This window comes from Coenobita brevimanus, chromosome 39, assembly GCF_032717465.1.
Source record: "Coenobita brevimanus isolate Jiangsu-jjx chromosome 39, ASM3271746v2, whole genome shotgun sequence".
Taxonomy (NCBI): domain Eukaryota; kingdom Metazoa; phylum Arthropoda; class Malacostraca; order Decapoda; family Coenobitidae; genus Coenobita; species Coenobita brevimanus.
This window is the reverse complement of record NC_136992.1, coordinates 3,467,799-3,493,773: the sequence shown is the minus strand read 5'-3', so window position 1 is coordinate 3,493,773 and position 25,975 is coordinate 3,467,799. Positions and strand designations below refer to the sequence as shown.

The window sequence follows — 25,975 nt, the reverse complement described above, 5'->3', positions numbered from 1 at the left end:
AGGAGAGACCCATTGCACTGAATGGGTCATACCATAGTAAAACCTGAAGTCACTCTTAAGATGAACTGTATTGATTGGTGGTATCCAGAGTGTAATATTCAAGAATTCTTAACTGTTAAAAAGAAATTAAAACTTTTGGTGAAACTCTGGGAGACATCCTCGTTCTATGATTTAACACTGAATGATACCGGTACTGCACGATAGGCTGTTTCTGTACCCTATCCTGTCTGATTAAGGATACACCAGCATCATTTGCCCTACCCTATATTTCTTTTATAACCCTCTATATATACTGTGCACAATGAACAACCACGGAGAGATGACACAGCCCTGTTTCAGTCCAAAATTCAGCAAAAAATAACAAAAATAAATAAATACCGGTACTGTAAATATATAAATACTGTAATAAAATAATAATCATCCATCCATCCATCCAACATCCAATCCTATGTCACCTCAGAGAGGAACTTAGGAACCTGGTGCTAGGCAAGTTGGTCCTGACATTTAAGATGAGAGTGACCAGCATTACTCATCCCTGAGTGGCATTACATGAGCAATATATCCCAACCATCCCTTGGATATAAACCTACACAGGCTCAATCCGATTTGAGCATCTTTAATTACCCACTAAACCACCAGGTGCCACAATTTGGTTATATGGTTAACACCCAGCCTAGTAAATGGTTTCCTAGTGTGCAGGAAATCATTTGGCTTGTCACTCAGTGTACTCACCCATAGGCAGAAAGAAGAGGAAAGTACTGGTATGAAGGAAAGAAAGACAAAAGAGGAAGGATGGAAGAAAGGAAAAGGTAGACACTCAAAGCAGCACTACATCGAGTGAGCAGATGGTGAGCGCTCCCACCTACCACTAAATAATAATAATAATAATATTTTTCCCAGTGGACTGTAACCCATGTGCCTTCATAATACTGTGAACTGCATTCAGCTGTTTCCCAACAGCTTCATATATTCTCAGCACATACCACATTCCTAGTTTGTCTGCCTTTTTTGTATGCTTTCTCCAGATCCATGAAGGCAGGATACAACTTCTTTCCCTTTTCTGAATGCGTGTCTGTTATAGCTAGTTACATCTTAGAACATTTGATCTATGAAACCCTTCCTCTTCTGAAAAATACATTAACAGTATACTGTACTCTGTAGTGTCTGTTGTCTTACTTTCTGACAGAGTGTAGGTAACAGATGTATCCTGATATTCTAAATTGTATATACTTAAGAATTCCTTATTTTATGTAAAGATGACGGTAGACGATGAGGAGCCATTGACAGGATCCAAACGGGAAGGTGACATAGATGCAGAAGCTGGACCAAGTGGGGGTAATGAGAAACTTAACACCATTCTTACCTCAGCACTCCATAAGCATGCTGCTGCCAAGCTGGCAAAGGTGAGGGTTATGCTGGCTTGCTACTATGATTATGTGATGTATATGCATTATCAAGGAATGATGATGATGATAATGAAAACGAGAGTTTAGATAATGCGTACTTAGGAGAATTAGATTTTGTAACTGAAGATGCTCAATTTCAGTTACTGTATTCTTGTTCCAAGTTGGTTTAGGAGTGGTGAGAAAATGTGGGAGAGAACTTGGTAGGAAAGAGAAATTTTACTGAAACTCTGATATCCTGCTGTGCAGATCAGTATGGGACAGAGGCTTTCCATGTCGTGGGATGTTTAGTTTTCACTTTTTAAACTCAAGTAAATAATATTTTCAGTGGGGATAGGAAAAGAAATAATGGTATCCATGCATTTCCTGCATATCACAAAAGCTGACTTTATGGACTGTATGAGCTGGTAGCTGGAACTCCTCCGCCCCACCACTGTGTTGGTGTAGGAATGGGTTACCTTCACTATTCTTTGCATCTGCTACAAGTAGCCTTGTATCTCCATATATGAGGGGGGGAAAGTTGCCTTGTCCTTCATATATTCTCTGATTGTTGTGGCCCTAAAGAAATCAAAGAACTCTAAAATCATAATCACATTTAAATGTGGGAAATTAGATTGATATGGTGATAATGATGAAGAAATGTATTTTAATCCAGTTATCCAGTGCCTTATAAACAGACACTAAAATTTTTGTTTGCTAATAGCATTTCTCAGTGCCCTCTGCTTGATAGAGATATTTTTATGCCTGATTATGTGAATAAATATACAGTAATAAAGTCATGTACGTAATCTGGTCTGTCATATTATCAAGGTTAAAGATTCTTCGAAGTCAGGCAGTTAAGTTTTATATATACATTTTCCTGTGATTTGTCTTCCTGTTTTTTTTTTTTTTTTAAATTGTGTATTCCATGTCATGGCAAAATCCTTTAAATGGGATGTGAGGTCACTGATAAAAAACTTTCTTTGCAGAAGTTGACAAAGAATAAGAAAGGTGCAGCACCAAGTGAAGATGATGCAAAAGGCAAGAAAGAGAGGAAGTAAGTCAGTTTATTATATTATAATATGAGAGTTATATACTGTATAGTGTTAATAATGTTAATAATATAATGATAATAATAGTAATAATGATAGTAATAATACAGTACTTTAGTCTTTCACATCCCAAAAGAGCCAGTTCTACTAATCCTGCCTTGGGCCTTGGGTTTGTATTTGGAATTTTCTTGTCATCCAAGGGTAGCAAGTCCAGCCCACCCCTTGCAACAAGTTGTAGTTGTGTAAATTTGTTATTGTTGTTGTTGCTTAACCCCAGTATGTGTGGTCAAATTGCTTCTGTGGGGCAGTCCTACAGATACATATACAGTAGTAGTAGTAGTAGTAGTAGTAGTAGTAGATGATGTAGTAGAGTAACTCCAGTCTCCATGGTTGAGCAGACCCATCAACCACAGGTAAGCAATCATCCCTGCAGGGCAGTCCCTTGCAGTGGACAGCGCCATGCTTCAACGAAGCACAGGAAAGAGTGTGGAGGTTTGACTCAAAGATGAATAACACATTTGTAGATTAAGATGATTTGGGCATGTGGAGAGGATGGGGAATCATAATTGGGTGCAGAAAGGGAGAAGTGTTAAAGTTGGGGGTAGGGTAATGAGAGGTAGACCGAAAAAGACCTGGGACGAGGTCGATGAGTGTGACCTAAAGGTTAAGGGACTAATAGGGAAGCTACCAGAGATCGAGCGGCATGGAGAGCTCTGAGGTGACCAAGGCCAATGCATGCAAACATGTTGGGGCCTTCAAAAATGAAAACGAATTGTGTTTATCCAGCTAACAGGGAACCAGCACTGCCTTGTGGTAGACAGCTCCTTACCTTGGTTGGACCACGATCCTTTCCACAGTGAGGTGTAGGGAAATATGAGGATGTTTGGCTCTGCTTCAGGTTGGATGCCGCAGCTGCAAACCCAGAGTCATAGTGCTATCACAACTAGTCCCTTAAGCACCTGTGTAGGAGAGCTCTGTATATGAAGTAGACTCAGCCTGGACCCTGTGTAAATGTAGTTGAATTTCTTGCCTGGGAGTGTCATACAAGGGCAGCTACTGGACTTTTGGCCACATACCACTCCCATGTTAGTACCTGGTGATGGTGGTGGTTATAATGACAGTGACCTTACGTGCATTTATTTACATTTTATGTATAACTGAATTTACTTTAGTGGCCTGACCTTATATTTTTTTGTGAGAATTGGGACTAAGTTTGTAATGGTTGTGAGCTTAGTGAGCTTACAAAAGTTTATTATTTTTTTTTAATTATTTTTAGGGACACAAAGAAAAAGGGGAAAAACAAGAAATCTGAAGAAGAGAAGAAAAGTGAAGAAGTCGAGCTTCAGGTGATCAGTGAGGTGCCACAAGAAAGAGAGAAAAGCAAGAGAAAGAAGCAGGGTGAAGGGAAGAAGAAGGAAGAGGAGGAGGAGCAAGCAGTAAAGGAGATTAAAGATGATGAGAAACAAGGAGCAGAGGAGGAGGAGGAGAGGAACCAGGAAGAGAAGGAGAATGAAAATCAGGAAGAGGCAAGTTTAATTTGGAGTGAGTTGCCAACTTGGGTGTGTGAATTTATGATTATTTAACCCTTCAAATAAGATGATGTATTTTATTGGTTTATTTTTACTACATACACGTACCCAGACTGTGGTGTGGCCACCACCCTTCCTTGCAACAGTACCAACAAAAAATACAGCTCATAAACAATCCATATTGCTCACATCATGGGGGAGGCGGTGGCTCATTTGGTAGAGAGGTGGCCTGCAGTCCTACAGGACCCAGATTCAAATCCCCGCTGGGGCAAGGAACAGTTTAAGGATTTGAATTTTGTAAAATCAGACTTTACTGATCTAGCAGGAGACCCACCGACATGTCATAAAAATACCCTTGCTAATAGCAGTACACCAGCTCTGTATGAGACAGCCCTAGCATGTATTCAGTATGGATGGTGGGTGTTAGCACCGAAGTGGTGACATGTAGAGGTGTATGGTATGTAGGAGGGCACTGGGCCTTGGCAGCAGGCTGTGAAGCCTATGCACAGAGTCAGACTCATTATAAAAAAAAAAAAAAAAAAAAAAAAAAAAAAATGCAACCCTGCTGCACCACAACACACTGGCTCACCACGTGCACCACATGATCACAGCACAGAGAGTCCTTCAACATTATATCAACAAAAGACCTCTAGGAGTGGCCAGTGGAAGTGGCTGATTTCCTGTGGTCAACTGAGTTCATAGTGAGATGAACCTGGGGTGGCAGCAACATCAGTGACAACCATTCTCACTACTTTCGGGTGATTGTATTCACCTTAAGAGAGACTGTCTGATATGGCTGCCAATGACTTATTATATGAACTAAGGGAGTTAGTTACTTTAGAGCTCTCATGTATCCCATCACTTTATTATTTTTTTTTTTTTTAAATAATAGAACAGAGGAAGGAAAAACAAATACATAAAAAAAACTAATCCATACACCAGATTACTGGTGTCATCTGTTCATAAAGTATCTTTAACAGTTAGACTTGAACAGCTCTAGGTTGAAGTTTTGAGGGAAACAACTCTGGGGAAGCGAGATCCAGAGGGATGCAGTTCGGGGAATGAAAGAATTCTGATAGGCAGAGGTTCTGCAATATGACTGAGTGACATTCCAGTCATGAGCGCTACCAGATGCCCGTGTAGTATGAGGGAAGGCATGGAGAGGTGGCACCATGGACACAACTTCGTCTGAGCATTTGCTATAAAATTATCTGTAAAATAATGCAAGGGAGGCACCATTCCTTCTTACTTGTAGGGGAAGTAGTTTATTAGTAATAGCAGGATCATTAATAATTCTAACAGCTTTGTTCTGAATTGTGTCTAGTTGTTTTAATGCAACCTCTCCACATCCATTCCACAAGGGTAAGCAGTATTCAAGCAGAGAGTTCACATGACTTTATAAATTACAGCTAATTGCTCGTCAGTGAAGAAGTTATGGACTCTGTACAATAATCCAAGTTTCTTTGAGGTGGTTTTAGCAGTTGATCTGACATGAGAAGTCCAGCTGAGGGCATTGTTAAGTGAGACACCGAGAATTTCAATACTTTTGGAGATGGGAATATTTGTACCATTGAAGGTAATGTACGAATCTGGCAATACCTGTCTATTATTAAATTGTATATATTTAGTTTTACAAGCATTAAATGAGACAATGTTGTTTTGTCCCCATTCACTGATTGTAGATAACATTTGATTTATGGAGATGGCTGTACTAAGTTGAGAGTTAGAGATATCAGACTTTGTAAATGGGTGTCTGAGTGTGAATGAACTATGAAGTGTTGAGTCATCTGCATATGAATGGATGGGATTGTGGGTGATAGATAAGAGATTAATGTGAACCAGGAACAGGGTTGGCGCAAGAACTGATCCCTGTGGCACACCAGTGTTAATTGAGTGGAAATTGGAATATACATTATCTACTTTTACTCCCATTTTTCTGTCACTGAGATATGAGAAAATCAAAGGGACAAAAGACTTCAGTCCATAGCAAGGGAGTTTAGACAACAGGGAACGGTGCCATAATCTGTCAAAAGCTTTAGAAATATTAAGGGCTACTGCATGAGTTGCTCCATGTAGGTCGATTGATTGATGGATGGTATGAGTCAGGAGATTGAGTATGTCAGTGGTGGATCTTTTGTGGCAAAAACCATATTGTGTGTCACTAATAAAGTTTTTGGATTCAAGATATTTAACGATGTGCTTATTAATGAAAGTTTCAAATACCTTACTGAGAGAAGATGTGACAGCTATTGGTCTGTAATCAGATGGGTCAGAGGAACTTCCTTTCTTTGGAAATGGGTGGATATTGGCTTCTTTCCATGAATTAGGGAATGAAGAAGTACGTATGCATAGTCTGAATAATTTAGCAAGAACAGAGGCAAGTTCTGGGGAACACATTTTCAAAACAATTGGCTTAATTCCATCTGGGCCTGGAGCTTTGTTGGTAGGTAAATTGTCTAGGATGGATTTTACGTATCTTGTCTGTATTTTAAGTGGAACAATTTCGGGAGAGTCAAATTCTAGTACTGGGACGTTCTGGTTGATTTCCTCTATGGTAGAATTTCTGGCAAATGTACTGGCAAAGATATCTGCTTTCCCACGTGGGTCATTTGTAATGTTGCCATCTGAAGTTTTTAGTGGAGGAATGGATGATGACTTGTTAAACTTATTATTGAAAGAATTGAGAGTTGACCAGAATATTCTATTGTCATTAGGGTTGTTAAGTACTTTTGATGCTTGATTTTGAAGAAAGTTTGATTTTGCGAGATTTATTACAGCTTTTGCATGGTTTCTAGCAATTTTAAATTGAGAGAGTGATTCAGATGTTTTTTATTTTAAGTAAGAGTTATATGCTAATGACTTTTGGGCTGTTATTCTGGCACAGTTCCTATCAGACCATTTTGGAGAGTTCGATCTTTTAGTGAACTGTTGACTTGGTATGAATAAATCCATACTAGCTAATATTAAGTTGCAAATGTAGGACTGGGTAGAATTGGCATCACTAGAGAAGAAAAACTGCCATGAAATGTCAGCAAGATAATTTCTATATCCATCCCAATTTGCCCTATCAAAGTGCCATCGAGTCACCTTGACAGGTTCAGAATGGGGAGGTTTGGGGGAGCTAACTAATGAAGCTTTGATGAGATTGTGGTCAGAGGATCCAAATGGAGACAATACCTCTATCCTGTATTGATCTGGATCCTCTCTTCCTATTTCTCCCATCTTTCTTGTCACTTCTTATTGCTTTTCTTTCCTTTACAGGTGGCTTTACATTGAGTGACAAGCCAAATGGTTTTCTGTAAACCAAGAAACCACTTACAACGCTGGGTGGTAACCATATAACCAAACCGTACGTGCTCCAACGTGTCAGCAAGTGGGTTGGTGGAGGGTTAGTGCCCCTTCCCGTAAAACAAATAACTCAAAGTCAAATGGCCACCCCTTACAGGATTATGGCGTCTTGCAGTAGATAGATAGATGGATAGAATAGATCCAAGAGATGGGCATTATGGTCAGGATTATCTGGTATTCTGGTTGGTTGCTTTACCAGCTGCATGAGATTAAACGATTCTGCAAACAGCTTGCACTCTAGACCAGCATTGTCAGTCCTGGCAGAATGCAATAACCATTCAACATTACGTATGTTAAAATCCCCCAGAATGGTAATTTCGGTGCTAAGGGAAAGGTTAAGGTTACTCAGCTGTGTGGATATGGAATCAAATACACTGGGTTCTGAAGAAGCATTGAGGGTGCGATACACCACACGGATATATTTGGTAATATTTTGACAATTTAGCTTATACAATGAGTAATCAAAACTGGATGAAGTAAAGTTTAAAATGGTGTCAACTGCATACTGAGATTTGATATAACAACAGGTGCCGCCCTTGTTATGGAAGTTTGTGAAGAGATGGTAACCGGGAAAACAAAATGTGGATATTTCAGTAGATGGTGAGATTTGTGGTTCTGTGAAGAATAGGGTCAGAGGGGATATGGACTGTAGGAAAAAATTAACTGAATTTAAATTGGTACTAAGACCACGGATGTTGGTGAAGAATAAGGCTGCACTTTCACTTCTCCGCTGATGAGCATGACCTGAAATTGCACTAGTCGCTGCCAGTACAGTCGCTTGATGGCAATCGGGAGGACCATATGCTGCAAGCCCTACCCTGTCGGTGGTGGCAAACCAAGGTACCACCTCATTAGAAAGTAATATTGCAGCAGCCATTGCTAAAGAGAGTGGGAGTAGAAGGTGTGATGTCTTATGTGCATGTAGTGTAGTGTAGACAGTCGAAGGTAGAGGTATTAAGAGAGCATGCTGGCCTACTCTCTGTGTAAATGAAAGCACTGATAATGTTCAGCAAATGTTTTCCATGAGATGAATATACAATTAGAAATCAGTACTGTATATGAGTCACAGGTTTGTAAAGCTTTATTTGTTAGGTAGGATTGATTCTGGTAAGAGTTATCATCATCACTACCTTTGTACTTTCTCTGTTACAAGTAGAATGGGTAGGATATAGGAAAAAAAAAAAAAAAAAAAAAAAAGTATAGCAAAAGGTATATGTCAAAATCATACCCAGTAAAATACAGGCAGCCATTGTTATTCATCATTCTTTCATTGCCAGACGCCATGTATCCCAAACGGGGTGGCCAAGGGCTTAGAGTTAATTGTTTTACGGGGAGGGGCACTAATCCTCCACCAACCCCACTTGATATGTTGTTGTTTTTAGGTGTTTTTTTGTGGTAGGCGGGGCACTCACCATCCACTCACTCAGTGTAGTGCTACTCTCGGGTGGCTGCCCTTTCCTCTCTACTTCTTCTTTCCTTCCTTCCTTTTCTGCATTTCTTTCCTTCATCCTTTCCTCTCCCTTCGGTCTGTGGGTGACTCTACACTCAGTGACAAGCCAAATGGTTTCCTGTACACCAGGAAACTTTTTACTCTGCTGGGTGGTAACCATATAACCAAATTTGGTGCCTGGTGGTTTAGGGAGTAATTAAGGAGCTCCAGTCGGATTGAGCTGGTGTAGGTTTATATCCAAGGGGTAGTTGTGATTTATTGCCCACGTAATGCCACTCAGGGATGAGTGAGGCTGGTCACTCTCATCTTGAATGTCAGGACCAACTTGCCTAGCCCGGGGCTCCTACGCTCCGCATGGGGCAACATAGGGTTACATGATGATGATGATGATGTTTTTTTTCAGTACAGGCATAAGGTACCTCTAAACTTCCATCCTTACTCATCACACTACCCAAGTACTTAAATGCACTCACATTTTCCATTTCCTCCTTATCCAGCCTTGCTGTACATTCACTGACTTCACTTCTATCAAAGACCATAACTTTACTCTTCCCTACATTCGCCTTTAGATTCCGTTCTTACACATTCTCCCAAACTCACCCACCAAGCCTTGCAGCTCCCCTTCATCATCACTTAACAACACAGTATCATCTGCAAACAAAAGTACAGGGAGTTTCCAAACACTGCCCTCTCTCACTAGTGCCACTTCAACATCCACTGCCCTACTTTGTATCTCTTTTAATAACCCCATCCATTTACACATTGAACAACCATGGAGACATGACACATTCCTGTTTCATTCCAAGCTTCAAAATAGAAAAATTCACTCAGTTCAATATCCACACGCACATGATATACTGTCTGAAAAGATGAGTTCATATCCAGGCTGGGACAGGGAAATGCGATTTAAAAAAAAAACATTAAGGAGACACTGCTGATTTTCCATAACTCCTCAACATTCAAAATAACACCCTCATTAATGCCATCACACCAGTCTTGAATGGGAAAGCCCAAGCATTTACAGTACTGTTCATTATTAATGGTTGGTATATGTGCTGAAGTGGTGACATGTGATGGTATGTGGCACATTGGGGAACTGCTGAGTATCAAGGAAAGGAAGGACAGTCATCACATCTGAACCCAAAGTCAAATTTGTTGAATGAAAAAGAAAAAAGAAAAAAAAAAGGAGTGGGAGGAAGGAGTGGTTGTGTATCTGCAAATTAAATTACTAGAGGAGCTAGACTCCCAGTACATACTTTGGTACTTGGGAAAGTTTCATGTCTCTCATCTGTCTGCAGGGATGTCCTTCAGGAGTGTCAGTTTCTCTACAGGGATGAGGGTAATCTTATTGGTAGTCTGATGGCAGTTCTGCCATGGCCATTCCCCATAAGGGAGTTTGTGAGAGAGCATGTTGTCGGAGATGATAATGGTGATGATCAAGATTCATGATTTGGAAGGAAAATGAGTACTGTATTTTGTTATGTAACCTGATTTATTTCAAAATAACCACATCATGTTTATCATAAGAAGGCTATTCTTTTGTAGATTCATATTTATATACACAGAGCAGTTCATTACTGTATTTGGAAATCTTGCAAGGTACAGTAGACCCTTGGTATAACGGTCTAATTGGGGGGAATCCAGGTTCACTAAAGCCTAAAGTTCTTCATCTCAGAGGGTCCTCCCCTCAGGGGATAATTCAAGTACATGTTGGAAATAATTAAGTTCAGTATCATATTCTAATACTGTACCAAAAATGAAAACTATAGGCTACCCATTTTTACACTACTTGGCTTATAATTTTGCCTTTTTGCAGCCTGTTTCACATGTGTCATAGCACTTTTTCATGACTAGTCTAGTATTACTGTAATCTGTTATTACAACTTGGGAGTCACAATGGAGGGAGGGCAGTTTCTGGCCAGGTTGGAGTGAAAAGGATAGGACACACATGTATTGTGACCCACCACAACCCATTTAACAACCATTGTTCATTTGTAGCAAATGAAAGTTCAGTGGACTTTAAGGCATTCATTAAATCTGAACTCTGCAATATTGAGGTTTTATATAGCAAGGGTCTACTGTACTTATTAGCACCACATATAACAGTTCATTTGTTGCAGAGTACAGCAAAACTTTCTCTCAAATATGTCATTAATTTTTCATATCTCTGTAAGTAGGAGAGAAAGAACAGTACTCACATTTTCCATGTGTTCTGTAAAAATTATGGAATGGGCCAGTAGTGAATAGTCATAAATTTCCTGTGTTGTGACATAAGCATATGTAGACCTCAGGACCTAGTACTGCTGCTTGAAGCAGCCTCATATGTCTCATGGTGTAGGAGAGGGTGTTGTTGTATCTGTGGCTTTCTTTTTCCTCTGAGACATATACAGTTATTTCATCTGCTAAAAAATATTTCTACGTATAGATTTTGCTGACCCTTGTAAACTCAGTGATTGGATTACAATAGTGTTTTTGACACTCATTAGTACTTATGTCAACAGAATACTGGTACTTAATCATGAAATGTATGAGTCTAGCCTGAACTTTTTCCTGATTCTTCAGGAAAGTGAGGGAGAAAGGAGTCCTACACGGCGATACCTGGCAGCAGTGTCTGTACCCAAGAAACGAAGCCGTGCATCTAAGCAAAACACAGGTAAATTCATTTTTATCTGTTGTGACACGATGGTGCTATGATGGCCATGATATGAAGCCGTAATCTGAGCACAGCAGCAACGAGAGAACTACATGACGATGTATTAGTGCCAGTATCAGTGTATTTGTATGAACTTTGAAAAGGCACATGTATTAGAATGTATTGAATGTACTCTATGTCAGTTGCATTGGCTGGATCAGATAAATGTAGAGATAATAGATGTGGATAGAGGAATTCCATTCGTCAGTGGGCAGACGATTATGCTTTGATGACATGGTCATATAGAGAGCATGGAAGTGAGTAGTGTGGTGAGCTTGAAGGTGGGAGGGGGCATGGGAGGCCAAGAAGTGTGATTAATAATGTTTGAAAATGTTGGAAATAACAAAATATGGAGGTTGGGTAGAAAAAGGAGTTGATGATTTATAGTGGTGGGTGAAGTATGTATGGAAGAGTCTGTGACAAGGGTTGCACCTCTTTTTAATCTTGGCAGTCAGTGGAGTGACTTCGTGCCATAGACAAGTGCAGTTTTGTGTAGATTGTATTATCTGTGAGATTCAGCTGAAAATTTTGAAGGCTTGACCAGGGGCGTCATTTAAATTTTCCTTAAGGGGGGCATAGTTTTTTTTTTTTTGTTTTTTTTTTTTTTAATGTGTCCATTTCTGGGCATAGGCTTCACAGCCTGCTTTCAAGGCCCAGTAGTCCTCCTTCATCCTATACACTTCTACATGTCACCACTTCGGTGCTAACACCCACCGTCCGTACTGAATACATGCTAGGGCTGTCTCATACAGGGCTGGTGTGTTGGTATTAGCGGGGGTATTTTTACGACATGTCGGTTGGTCTTCTGGTAGATTAGTAAAGTCTGTTTTTATTAAATTCAGATCCTTAAACTGTTCCCTGTCCCAGTGAGGATTTGAACCTGGGTCCAGTAGGACCACAAACCATCTCTCTACCGACTGAGCTACCACCCCCCCCTACTCCCACCTCCCCACATGGGTGGGGTGGTGAGTGAGCATTTTGAAGCCACATGGAAAGCTATAGTCAGGGAATTAAAGCAGTAAACAAATGTATATACTGTATGTAATTACTGGTATTTGTTAAACCAATTACTTCCTGACACACACACTAATGGATATTCTAGCACTGGCAGTATGTCTGTATGAAGTTGAATATGTAATTTAAAGTGCATGGTAAAGTACATATCATTGCATTATATGCTACTGACCTTGGATAATAGACCAAGTAGCAATTAAAATATTTGTATTGGTGTAAGCTTAAACTGACTTCATTCTTATAGCCTAATGAAAAGAAAATGACTATAAAATTGGGAATGAAAAGATATCAACTTGTAATTGAAATAAAAATGGAAAGCTTTTAGTTTACTAGCCCCCAGGATACCATGAACCATATAAAGTAATGTGAAAAAGTAAGCTGTACACTAAGAGGTGGGAGAAGTAAAATGATGGTTTTTAAATTTGGAAGAGGCTCAGGTAAGAAGAATATATTAATTTCAGAATTCAATGGAGGAAATTGAAAACTGAACTACATATATTTATTGGATTGAAAAATGAATAAACTACTGCAACAGTGGATATCTCCGTGATCTCTGCTTTGCAAAGTTATCAACCAGGATGTTAAAGTTAAGATTTTTAACAAGTTTCTTTTCTGAGGCCATAAGTAGCAAATCACTTAAGTGATCATTTCTCATTGAGGTTCTTGCATATGTCTTGACTGAGCTGAGTACTGACAAAAGTCATTATATGTCTTGACTGAACTAAATACAGTAATCACTCTAATATCCGGACGCCCAATAACCGAACATCCCCACTAACTGAACCTTATCGTCCTGGGATCAAACATTCCCAAAATGGTCCGAAAATCCAAAAAAAATGGAAAAAAAATCGATTTTTTGCCGTCCGTAATTTGAACTTGCCGCGCGCGCCGTGTGAGAGCATTGTTTTGGTTCGTCATTCCTCCGACGTCCGATAGAGCGCCGCTGCATCCTCCCCACTTCCCGCCTGTCTCTCACCGCGACAAGACCTGCGCTGTTCGCCATGACTTCTGTGTGTTAGTGACTAAGTTCAGTGCAAGACTTCAGGAAGAGTGTAGTGCAAGTGCTTCAGGAAATCGTTCTTACTGTCAGAGTCCGAGAGGAGGCGGTTATTCATCGAGGTGGCCAGGGACTTGCTGTAAGTAGCCAGAATGTTTCATGTTGTACTATTTTCCATACTATATTTACCAGAATGTTTCATATTGTATTTTTTCCCATACTATACTTACCAGAAAGTGTCGTACTGTACTTCTTTCCATACTAAACTTACCTCATGCATGTGCAGTAGGAATGTGTTTTTCAGAGTTCGGTTAGGTTCGGTTAGGTTAGGTTCGGTTAGAGTCCATAAGTACCAGAATGTTTATTAATGTATGAACATACTTCTAAACCCACATTTTATGTTTCTATTGCATTTATTTCAGTCATTTATGTGCCTTATTGGTGTGATTTGGGTGTTAATTAGGTGCTGTGCATGTCCAGAGGGAGTTGTATAGGTGTTTCTCTGTGTTAGGGTCCGTAAGTACAAGTCCATAAGCTGGGGCCCAATATCCGGACAAAACCAATATCCGAACCTACCGATGGCTCTATTGATCCGGATATTGGAGGGGTTACTGTACTGGAAAAAGTCGTTCATTGCCGGCAGTTAGTGGAAGGTTGATAAGAATTTTGACAATTTTCAATATTTCTGGATACGCACAGTCTAATGGTTTGAGTTCATATTATTCAAACAGATTCTTTGGCTTGTCACTCGTACTTAGAAAATGTCTTTTTGCGACAGATATTTGGGAAACAAGAAGAATTTCATCTATGTATATATCTTTGTAAGACTGTACTATAATAGAAAGCTTCTCACATTCTAGAAAGTCTCTGGAACTGCAATGAAGTGCATTCATTGCTTCTGTTAGGGGCATGTTTTGTCTGGAGCGAATATCAAGCTCTGAGAAAAATCACTAATTTATCAAAATAGGTTCTTTTGGTTTCAGTCTTTGGAGCAATACAAATACTCATCTCATTTCTCCTTAGAGCTGAATCAGTTAAGAAGCGCATTAGTCTTGATGATACCTTCTGAATTCTCTTACGTCTGCACAACTGATTTGAATTTTCCAAGTTGGTATCAGCCTTATATGTTGAAGCAAAATCTTTAGCTTTGTCAAAAATATCAGAGAAAGCCTCATCAGTTCTCAAGACCTGCAATTCTTTAATAATTGACTGTATGAGAGAGCAAGCTTCAGATAGTAAGGCTTCCTTTGCTTGAAGCTGATCCGACAAACTACTGGTAACACTAAGGACTTGTTCAGTAATATGTAGATCCATTATGAACCAGAAAGAAGGGATCTTTATTTTGTTTTTGTTGATTTGGAAAAGGCCTTTGACAGAGTCCCTGGAGAGGTGGTGAAGTGGGCAATGAGAAAGCTTGGCTTGGAGGAGTGGCTGGTTAGGGTGGTTATGGCTATGTATGTGGGTGCTCACACCCAGGTAAGAGTGAATGGAGATTTGAGTGATGAGTTTTCCATGAATGTTGGTGTGCATCAGGGGTCAGTCTTGAGTCCCATGTTGTTTTTCATGGTACTTGAAGCCCTTTCACATGACTTTAGAAACGGACTCCTGTGGGAGTTGCTGTATGCTGATGATTTGGTGTTGATTGCAGAGAACGAAAGGGAGGCGGAGGAAAGGTTTAGGAAGTGGAGAGATGGTATGGGGGAAAAGGGTTTAGGGGTAAATGCAGATAAAACAAAAGTGATGATATCTAGGGTTGGTGGCGGTACTGTCAAAGACGAGGGAGAGTGGCCATGTGCAGTTTGCCACAAGGGCGTGGGAGTAATTCCATCTTGTGCGGTGTGTGTGATAAATGGGTGCATAAGAGATGTAGTGGTATCAGAGGTAGACTGCGAGATAATGCTGATTTTATGTGTACGGTGTGTCAGGGTGAGCAGGTGGAGATTGTCAGATGTGAAAGGATTGAACTTGCTGGTGAATCTCTTGAGTGTGTGGAAGAGTTTTGTTATTTGGGAGACATGTTGTGTGCTGGAGGTGGGGCTGGAGTTAGCTCTGTGGCTAGGTTGAGAAGTGGTTGGAAAAAGTTCAGGGAGCTCTTGCCTCTCCTGACATTGAGAGGACTCTCCCTACGTGCCAATGGGTCTTTGTATGCAGCATGTGTTAGGAGTGTAATGCTGTATGGTAGTGAGACCTGGGCAGTGAAGGAGGAGGATATTCGCCGGCTCAGATGTACAGAAATGACAATGATTAGGTGGATGTGCAGTGCATCCCTGCGTCCAAGGCCTGGAGGGGCTGGGTTTACGTTGGAAGAGTTGAGAGGTAGGATGGGACTGGAGTGTATTGGTGTTGTGATGAGGAGAGGTAGATTGAGATGGTTTGGACATGTGAAGAGAATGGGGGATGATAATTGGGTGAGGAAGGTGAGAAGTGTTAATATTGGGGGTGGGGTTATGAGGGGTAGACCGAGAAAGACATGGGACGAGGTCATTAAATGTGACCTCAGGGTTAAGGGACTGAACAGGGAGGCTGCAATGGATCGTGCAGCGTGGAGAGCCGCCATTAGGTGACCAAGGCCGACACATGCAAGCATGTTGGAGCCTTTAAAAACGAAAACAAAATGACTCTAACTTTTTGTACAGTCCATTTGCTTCTGCCGCAGCTTCTGAATCAGAACCCTCTGGAACTGTATGAAGCACTGATAGCAGACTTCCATAGCGAAGCTTGACCTTACATATTGACCTATGATAGTAAGACCATCTAGTTACAGTAGGTCTTCCTAGTGTCAAAACCTGAAGATCTTCTGCTTTCTGTGCCTCTACGTAAAGTTGGTTGCCTGTGTTAATGTTAGTAATAATGTGTAAAGTGTATTAATAACTGAAACAAATTAAGAGAAGCCACTGGTGTTCTTTATGCAGTTGCCCAGTACTAAATTCAGCCTGTGTGCATGGCAGTGTTTGTATACTGCTTGGGGAATTTTATCCCGTAGTGTTGCTTGAATCCCGCTAAAGCATCTACTTATTACACTAGCACCATCATAACACTGAGTCACACAGACCAAATAAAACCAGGTTTTTCTATCTCCTTATATATAAAATAAGCTAAACTTACAGTATCAACTTTTTCCATGTGATAGGTTCCAGTGACACATTCCTTCACAATACTCTCACTAAAGTACCGCACAAGAATAACCATCTGTTCCTTTTTTGACAAGTCTTTCCTTTCATCAGCCATAACTGAAAAGTATTTGGCTTGTTGTGCTTGAGCACAAATTGTGTCCTTGATGTGTCTTCCAACAACTGATATCAACTCATTCTGGTAATGAGGACTTGTGTAATGGCTATATTGTTGATCTAACTTTTGTTTTAGAGAGGGATTTGATTCAGCAATTAGGTGAAGAATTTCTACAGAATTTCCTGAATTTAATGTATCACCACCCTCATTATGTTAACAAAAAGACAGGCCCTGCCTTCCCAGTAATGCAGTGACATTTCAAAGTAACTTTACATATTCCTTGTTGTCCTCAATTTCTTGTAGCCTAGCTGAAGATAGAGAAGATGCTACAAACTGAGTGGACTTTGACTGAATATTCTTGAAAGTAGACCAAGTTGTAATACTTTTAATGCCTGATGTTGTTTGAGATGGGTACTGATATCCTTCCATTTCCTTATTCCAACATCAATAAAAGGTCTCCTACCTAGTCCTTCTCCCTTACGAACAAATGCTCCAGCAAAGTGCCTACATGGAAAGCAGTAACATGCATCTTGTGAGACCGAGTATTCTAACCAAGAAAAAATATCTAAATAGGGACTTCTAAATGTCCTGTTATTCTGGCTGCTTGAGTAGCGTGACAATTTTGGTTGACTGGGTTTATCACGGGGGGACTTAGATATATATATCATCTACTTTAGTCTTTTGAGTTTGTGATGTGGATGGACTGTCTTCTGTGTCTTTTTGATCTTGGTTCAGTGCAACAGTATGTGCTAATGTGACTTCTGGTTCATCAACAGGAATCAAATATGAGTCTTGACTAGGGGATGATGTAGTGGCGAAGTCAGTATTGTCGGTTGCTGTACAGGTTGAAGAACATGAAGCTCTACAGGCATCATCATCCTATAAAGTGGAAACATATATATATATATATATATATATATATATACAATATGTGTTTCCACTTTATAGGATGATGATGCCTGTAGAGCTTCAAGTTCTTCAACCAGTAAAGCAACGCCCACTTTGGGAACCACTGATGTAAATGAACTCTTAACCCTATCCCGTGAAAGGGGGAGCGTAAATTCTGGCTGTGCGCGTAACTCTCGCTCGAGAGCTTTCAGAATAGTTGCGTAGAGATATTTTACTTCTAACGCTCGTAGGAAAGTTACTATTCATCATAGAAAGGCCACTTTGGTCTCATTTTGAAGATGAAGAGTTTTGCTCTGTCGTACATTGTCCAAAAAGACTATATATCAAAATAAAATGCAAAAAACGTGAGTAGAAGTTAGCTGACATGCTAAAGTTTTACAGTCCTTTAAAAAAATATTCAACAAAAAAAACGTATTCAAGAAATAATAATATTTTTTCCTGCAATACGTAGCAGAATAAATTTCCTTTCCAATAATGCATTATTTGTTGTATTTTCTTAAATAATAACACCGCATATATACGCGAGAAAAAGGAGCATAAGTGTTCAGCAGGAGGTCAGGAGGTGTACATTCTACCTGTGAGGAACCTCACACCATGCTGAGCCAAGCAGACAAAGTGAGCACACACGCACCAGCTGTGGCAGGCTTAGCTCTGTCCACTTTTGCCCGTCATCCAACAAAAATGACGACTCTCTAAATATTTCTTTAGAGATTACATCGGATAACGGGCAAAGTCATCATACTGACATCAGAGATTGACAAATGCATGACGACCCAGGTCGTCATTGGTAAGAGTAAGGGTTAAGACTCCTAGCTGCATGAACGTACATCCTAAGATGAATAAAAGCTTTTAATGATAGCCAGAATACATTAAAAAAGGCAGCTCGATACTGAAGTTAACAGAACAGTGGGCTACGAACATATACAGTATACATTTACATCCTTTAATATACCTAGTATATTATTGTGATTATTTTACACACACACACACACACACACACACACACACACACACACACACACACACACACACACACACACACACACACACACACTTCACTCAAAACGTATTGAGGCTAAACACAAATTATTTTTGATTTAACGATATTTACCTTATATTTTTTTTCATTAATTGTAGTTGATTTGGAGACCCCCTCAGACAGCTTAAGGGGGACGAGCGCCCCTCGCTGTCCCCCCCCAAATGATGCCCCTGGGCTTGACTGATGAGTGAATGGATAGCTGTGAGGCCCATTTCACTGTACGCTTTGTTTGTTCTTCAGCTTTTGTACTTTCTTCAGGAACCCTCCCACCCCATGTAGAAGTAGGAAAGAGGGTTAAAGTGATAGATGATGATAAATGTATCTATCATGCCTGCATTTTTTTCCAAGTTTGTTTTATATATGCATTTCCACAAAGATACAAAAAAAAAAAAAAATGTCTGTAGTCTGTGGGCATTTTTATTATACTGTAGTACAGTTTCATCATCAACCTAACCCCAGCTCCCCCCCCCCCACCAAAAAAAAAAAAAAAAATGGATAGGATCCCAGAATTAGGAAAGATATATCACAATAGTTAGGAGAGCTGTCAAACAGAGAGGAATGTCTGTGTGGTCCCTTTAATGTTCCACTCAGTCATTCACACATCATTCTTTTGATTGTCGGCCTTAATGATCCACATGCAGTTGATAGGCATAAATCTTAGGCCTTTTTCTTCCCATACATAATACTTAGCCTCTAAATGTTAGCTGTGACTATTTAAGATTTTTGGCGGGCATCAGGTAAATTTGATCAGCCTAAATGACCACAACACAGAAGTGAAGAGCAGTATTACAGAGTTCTTTATTCATTCATTGAGGAGGAACTCTTAACACTTCCTGTTTACTTCTTTTTTTTTTTTTTTTTCATAATCACTTTCCTATAGGATCTGTGGTTTATGTAGGCTGTGTTGATTTAAAGTTATGTAAGGATATATTAAAGAATATGTGGATGTAATATGAAAAATAAATCCTGTAGGTTGAGGTGTTAGGATGCCATGTAAGTCAACCTAAGGTACAGCTGGAACAAGAGTTTGCCTATTTTTCCACTGCAATTGCTTCAGATTTTGGGCATTTCGGTCAGCGTTTTTATCATATCAGTTAGAATGATTGGCTTCTCAAGGAAACATATGTGCCAAGCCTCGTTCAGTCTAGAATATTAACTAGCAGAAAAAATTAAAAAGTAAAAGAGAGGAAATATGAAGGCTACTTTTGTACCTAGTTATCGGCATATAAGAAATTGCTGGTCTCATTTATGAATAAGTATCAGCAGAGGTTGGAGGAGAATGTGGCCTACCCAATCCCCACCCCCCTTAATTCAGATCCAAAATATGGTTAGAGGTTTTTCTCTCATCTAAATGCTACCAGGGACATAGGGTGGTCTCCTGTGGCATATATTATCTGAAATTCAATAGTCTTTAATTCCCAAGCTGCCGTAGGGTGGTCTCCTGTGGCTTAAATTATCTGCAGTTCAATAGGTTTTAATTTCCACCTTGTTCTAGTATGGTACTGTCCTTTTACTGTGTCTGTGCCTTCATTTCTAGTTTTCTTTCTGGTCTTTTTGTAGCAACTGTTATAGATGGCAATTGTTTTTCTTCAAAAACTATACTGTACAGTAGTAGGGTTCAACAGGGTTCTGTTTTTTTATAAGTTCTCTTCCTTTTTGTTCACCATTGATCTTCTGAGCTACACACCAAGTCTTGTCCAGCCATACACTAATGATTCAACCCTTCCCATTTCAACCCACTAGCCATAACATTCATTGCAACAGTTACTTCAGCAGTCATATGATGGATTAATCTGTGGCACACCTGGTTTCTGGCATCTGTTATTTCTGATTAGGGTAAAAGAAACATTGTTAACCCTTAGACTTACCAATGACGACCTGGGTCGTCATGCGTTTGTCAGTCTCTGACATCAGTATGACGACTTTGCCCTTCATCCGATGTAATCTCTAATGAAAAATTTAGGGAGTCGTCATTTTTGTTGGATGACGGGCAAAAGTGGACAGAGCTAAGCCTGCCACAGCTGGTGCGTGCTTGCTCACTTGGTTTGCTTGGCCCAGTGTGGTGTGAGGTTCCTCACAGGTAGGATATACACCTCTTGACCTCCCGCCGAACACTTATGCTCCTTTTTCTCGTATATATATGCAGTGTTATTATGTAAGAAAATACAACAAATAATGCATTATTGGAAAGGAAATTTATTCTGCTACGTATTGAAGGAAAAATTATTGTTACTTCTGGAATAGTTTTTTTTTTAACTAATATTTTTTAACGGACAGTGTAAAACTTTAGCATGTCAGCTAACTTCTACTCACTTTTTTTGCATTCTATTTCGTATATAGTGTCTTTTTGGACAATGTACAACAAAGCAAAACTCTTCATCTTCAAAATGAGACCAAAGTGGCCTTTCTATGATGAATAGTAACTTTCCTTAGAGCATTAGAAGTAAAATATCTCTACGCGACTGTTCTGAAAGCTCTCGAGTGAGAGTTATGCACACAGCCAGAGTTTACACTCCTCCCTTCATGGGCTAGGGTTAATTTTAATGCTTCAAAAGTGTAATTTATCTATCTACCAGCTCACCAAAGTTTTCACAAATACTTTTCTTAATATTCAGTAATACTTAGCTCAGTTCCTGTCTTGGTAATCTTGGGGTTATACTTTTTTCAAGACCTCTCATGGGGAGATTGTATCATAACATCCCTTGCAAAAGCTGCTTCCTGAAGATTGGATGTACTAAATCAGCTCGGTATTTTTAAAAATTCTATATGGTTATTTACGTTATATAGTTTTTTTTTTTTTACATTGTATGGGAGCTTATTCACCCTTGTGTGGAGTACTCCCCTCATGTGTAGAGGGTATGATCACATATATTACAGCTCTCCTGTACAGGGTGAAGTCCGAGGCTTTTCATCACTGATGTACCCTCCTTTTACTGGCTTCTTTCAGTCTCTCTCTCTCTCTCGGTTAAAAAAAAAAAAAAAACTAGCATCAGGCTGTCATATGCTCCCAAAATGGTGACAGAGAATTACCTGTTATGTTTTTATTGCTGTATATCAACAGGAGGGGTTCTGGGAGTGACTGTACATGCTGCTGATCGCCTTGAAGGCTCTCCACTGCTCCTGCCTCATCCCCTTGTCCAGGTATTACATTGCACTTGATTCTGCTTGCAGTCCACCATCTCCTACCATTTGTGTCTGTGTTTCTCCTTGTTCTTATATAGTAACTGTTAACACTGCTCTTGTGAAGTCCTTGCTTGCATGCTTCATCTTTCAGGGCATGCAGACAGAACCCTTCTAGCCTTTTCCTCTCTGCAGTACCATACTGCAGGTAGTGCACAAATGGTCATCTCTTGAACAGTGTGTCTCGTTCTTTATTTCCTTTAGTTTACAACTCCCACTCGATTGAGCACATTGTCTCCAGGTATTTCACAGTGTACATTGATGATTTGTCTCTTTATTGCTTCTGTGTATGGAAGAGATTATTTATTCTTTTTTTTCAGGTTTGTAACCTTTAGTTCCATCTTACTGTGCTGCATTACAAAAATCACACTTTAGTGAAGATGAGTGATACCATACTTGATGATGCATGATGGAAAAATATCTGCAATTACAATATGGTTTAGCTGTTCTTATCTCTCTGCCAGTGGCTTTGATGATGATGATGGGTTATGGCGTACTGTTACCCATATTATAATGAAAGAATATTGATGGTTAGGTCTCTTCACTACTGACTTTTTAAATATTATGGATTTTAGATTTGTAACTAAGCTGAATCATTTTATGCATATTATAAATTGCATAAGTTTTTAAACTGATGTTCAGAATGAGGGGTCTTTTTAGAGCTGAATATTATTGTCTGGAGATGGCAAGATTGAAATATCATAAGAGACCTCATTCTCTTCAAGAGATTGATGGAGAAAATATTTCACCTCTTTGCTATAAACTGTTGGGATGATGTGAAGCCTACTGTGTATGGTGCCTTTGTTAATTGGACAGAGAGACACAAATGCAGTATCAGTTCAGGAAACAAATCTCTGCACTCTTCCTCATGCCTTACTGTGGCAAGGCACTGTCCACAACAAGGGAACATTGGTTCACTGCAAGGGATCACACGGGAGGGACAGTTGCCTGCCTGTGGTCGGTAGGTCACTCCTTCAAACAGACCGGGGTTGCTCTCTCTTTACATGAATAAGGTTGTCCAGTAGCTGTAGGCATAAGCCAGGCAAAAAGTACTAATAACGTTTATGCTTCCCAGCCTTTTGGAGTGCAAGGAAGGGCCAGAGGAGTGATACATGGCTTATGAGAGTGGATGAAGGAAAGTACAGTATGCATAGGTGATGTTAAATATATTTCAGTAGCATGCACATCCAATGGATAGTGTGCCAAAGAAGGATGCAGAAAGAATGATTGCAAATGATATTGAAAGAAAAAGGTTGTAAATGGTATGGAAGAAGTGAGTAGAACAGGACATTAAGTGAGAGAGATGGAAGAGAAAGGGAGGGACAGAGAGATATCCTGGGTATGCAAGGACAAAATACCATTATCTGAAGGTCATACTGTCATGGCCATTCCTAAGAGCAAGTATGGCTTCAGAAATAATAATGAGTACCTAGAAAGAAATAAAAAAGATTTCATTGTATATATGAAGTCTGTCATTACATGAATTGAAAAAAAAAAAAAGACATGAAGTACATTCTTGTGCGATATGCTTTTTATGACTGACAGTGCAGAACACTAATGGTCTGTATGGGAGGAGGGTGGATGGGACCCAATAATGAGGATAGCGGAGGTACACAATGTGCCAAGTAATTGTGGCAAAGCTGTCCAGAAACAGAGTGAATTGACTGACCTTGAACCTTGAGAGGGCCAGCAATACAGCAGATGAACATGTTCAGATGTAATAGATATATCACTAACAGTTTCATTTACCCCTTAGTATAAGGATGATGCTTTTCTTTTAATCCCAGGTAATGTTGGGTGATTTATTAAGCCTAGGAATGATCTCACACACTAAACGGGTTAATGGCATGGTAGTATGTATTGTACTGGTAACTATGGTAGCAAGTATCAGGTGTAAGGCTTACAACTGTACAGTATTAATGGCATGAGAAGAATGATCTGACAGTTTCAGTAATGGCATGACAGGTGTACATGGTAGAATGTGACACTGGCCACCTGGTAAGCAAGAGAAGCCGTGAAGGTAGAGCTACATCATACTATGAAGCTGGCCGAGTTGACCACATCCTACCCATCATGACACAGCCTTTCTACCTCTCCAAAGCAAGGTGTGCTGATGCATTTTCATCACTGTGTTGCATGACCGTGTGTGGTGGTTTGTGCAGAATTCATGGCATGGCAGTGATACAGTTGTGGATTGATAGATTCATGGTTTCAGTAGCATGCAATGGTAAGTCATAAGGGATGAATACTGTACCTGATTTTGATTCTTTTATGAAGGGATTTCAGTGAGTAAGAATTCTACACACATATTCCTTGCATTTTATAAAATTAGCCTAAACTAGTAAGTGGTGGGAGGCAGGTCTGGAGACCTCTCACTCTTTTTGCCATGTGTAGGGATGTGGCAACCTCACCATCCAAGTCCTTTGGTGCAAATTTATACAGATCCAGGGGAAGGATGACTGTATGTAAGACATTTCTTCTGTTTCCTATGATGGATCTGTTTGCCCCATGTGTTCATTGGACTGGGACATTTCTAAAGTCCATTTTTTTTTTTTTTCTTTAATAAAAGCCAACACATTTTCTTAATAATCTAAATAAAAAAATGACACCATGTTTCCTCTTAAGGAATCCCTGTATTGGGGTTGGCCATGGTACAGCTGAGGTATTCTGTGAAGAGGTTCAAGCCAACCAGTAGCCAAAGCCAGCTACTTTAATTGCCTCCCATCAGTAGGTGGAAGATGTTGAGAAATAAAAAATTTTAGATATTCAGTAAAACTTGTAAAGATGTGAGAGTCTCACCTCAGTCTTTGACTCTATGTGCAATGTGCACTCACTCAGGAAAAAGATCACTGAGGGACTGTATTTGTGGCTGAAATTTTCCTACCTAAATGATGATTGTGTGGCTAGTTACCAAGCTTGTACCCACATTTCACTCTCATGGTAGTACGTCCCAGGGTCAGTAGGAGTCACTGCCCTTATTAGTTAGTTTAAATGAAGTAAGCTATGACCATCTTAAAATGTGGCATTATCTTCGGCTGCTCATTTGAAACAAATTTTGAGTTTGCCTAATTTTGTGTTGTTTAGATCCAAGAAATATGGAAGCTTAAATGAATGGTAAGTGAGTAGATTTATGATTCAGTTTGTTGGGCACTATGTTGATAATTTTTGTACATCTGTGTTTTACTTTTTATGTTTCTGGGTCCTAATCACCCATATTAATTGATGAGAAATGGGTTATGGTGATGATGGTTTGTATTGATGATGATGATGATAATGATAATGGTGATGGTGGTGTCTGTTGTTTGTACTGCAGTATCATTATCTAATGAGTTTGCCATGCAGGAGTGTGGTTTGCCGGTGGGAGGAAGAGCTTGTCTTCAACGAACCAATACGCCGCTTCACTTCCTCAGACAATCCTGTAATGGTGTTCTTCCAGTTAATGGACTTCCCAGACAGTGCCCAGGGAAGTGGCCAAGTGGGCTGGCTCACATTTGCATGGGCCTTTCTGAAAATACGTGCAGCCAATGACAAGCTAAATGTTGGTCAGCGGTTGCGATTGCAGCTTTGGCGTCCTCGACGTACAACTGGGGTAGCCCTGGTGGATCTTTATAGTTGGTGGAAGAGTGGCAGTAGACTCAAGTACCCCTCCACCTTATATGTTACCCTGCAGGAGGTTACCCTGCCACCATGTCCTCCCCCAGCACTCAGGTAGGTGTTCTTTTACCTTATCTCTCACTTATAGCCTAGCCTTGGACTCCAGTACTCCTTCTACTGGGGCAGTATAAAACTGAATGGTGGATGAAGGAATCTTACCTAATGAACATCAAACATTAGACAAATAGGTAATGAACTGGAATGTATAGTCAGGCCTCATCATTAGTCAAGGGATGTATTCTAAAGTACCAGTATCATAATAAATTTGCACATACAGTACAGCTGATACCAGTACAGTGGGTTGGGGAAGATTGCCAAGTTTGCTTTATAGATAGCAGTGGATATGTAAGTGACATTTTTCTGTTAGAGACTTGGGATGTAATAGGCACGTCAAAATAAGGCTACATGTGACAAAGATTTACTTTATTTTTCATTCGTTGTTTTCATCATTATTATTATAAATATGGAATATATAATACAGGGTGGTAGGGGTGGCTGCAA

The 25,975-nt window shown here is 39.9% G+C and overlaps 1 protein-coding gene across 1 annotated transcript in view; it reads left to right on the top strand.

The window, feature by feature from the left end:
- Window positions 1-25,975, top strand: part of LOC145396715 (jouberin-like) — a 39,905-nt gene that overhangs the window by 2,348 nt on the left and 11,582 nt on the right. The window contains exons 2-8 of the mRNA XM_080270002.1: window positions 1,257-1,403; window positions 2,372-2,439; window positions 3,711-3,867; window positions 11,324-11,414; window positions 21,702-21,781; window positions 23,786-23,925; window positions 25,163-25,528. Of these exons, the coding sequence (XP_080126128.1) occupies window positions 1,257-1,403; window positions 2,372-2,439; window positions 3,711-3,867; window positions 11,324-11,414; window positions 21,702-21,781; window positions 23,786-23,925; window positions 25,163-25,528 (1,049 nt within the window). The remainder of the gene's footprint in view (window positions 1-1,256; window positions 1,404-2,371; window positions 2,440-3,710; window positions 3,868-11,323; window positions 11,415-21,701; window positions 21,782-23,785; window positions 23,926-25,162; window positions 25,529-25,975) is intronic.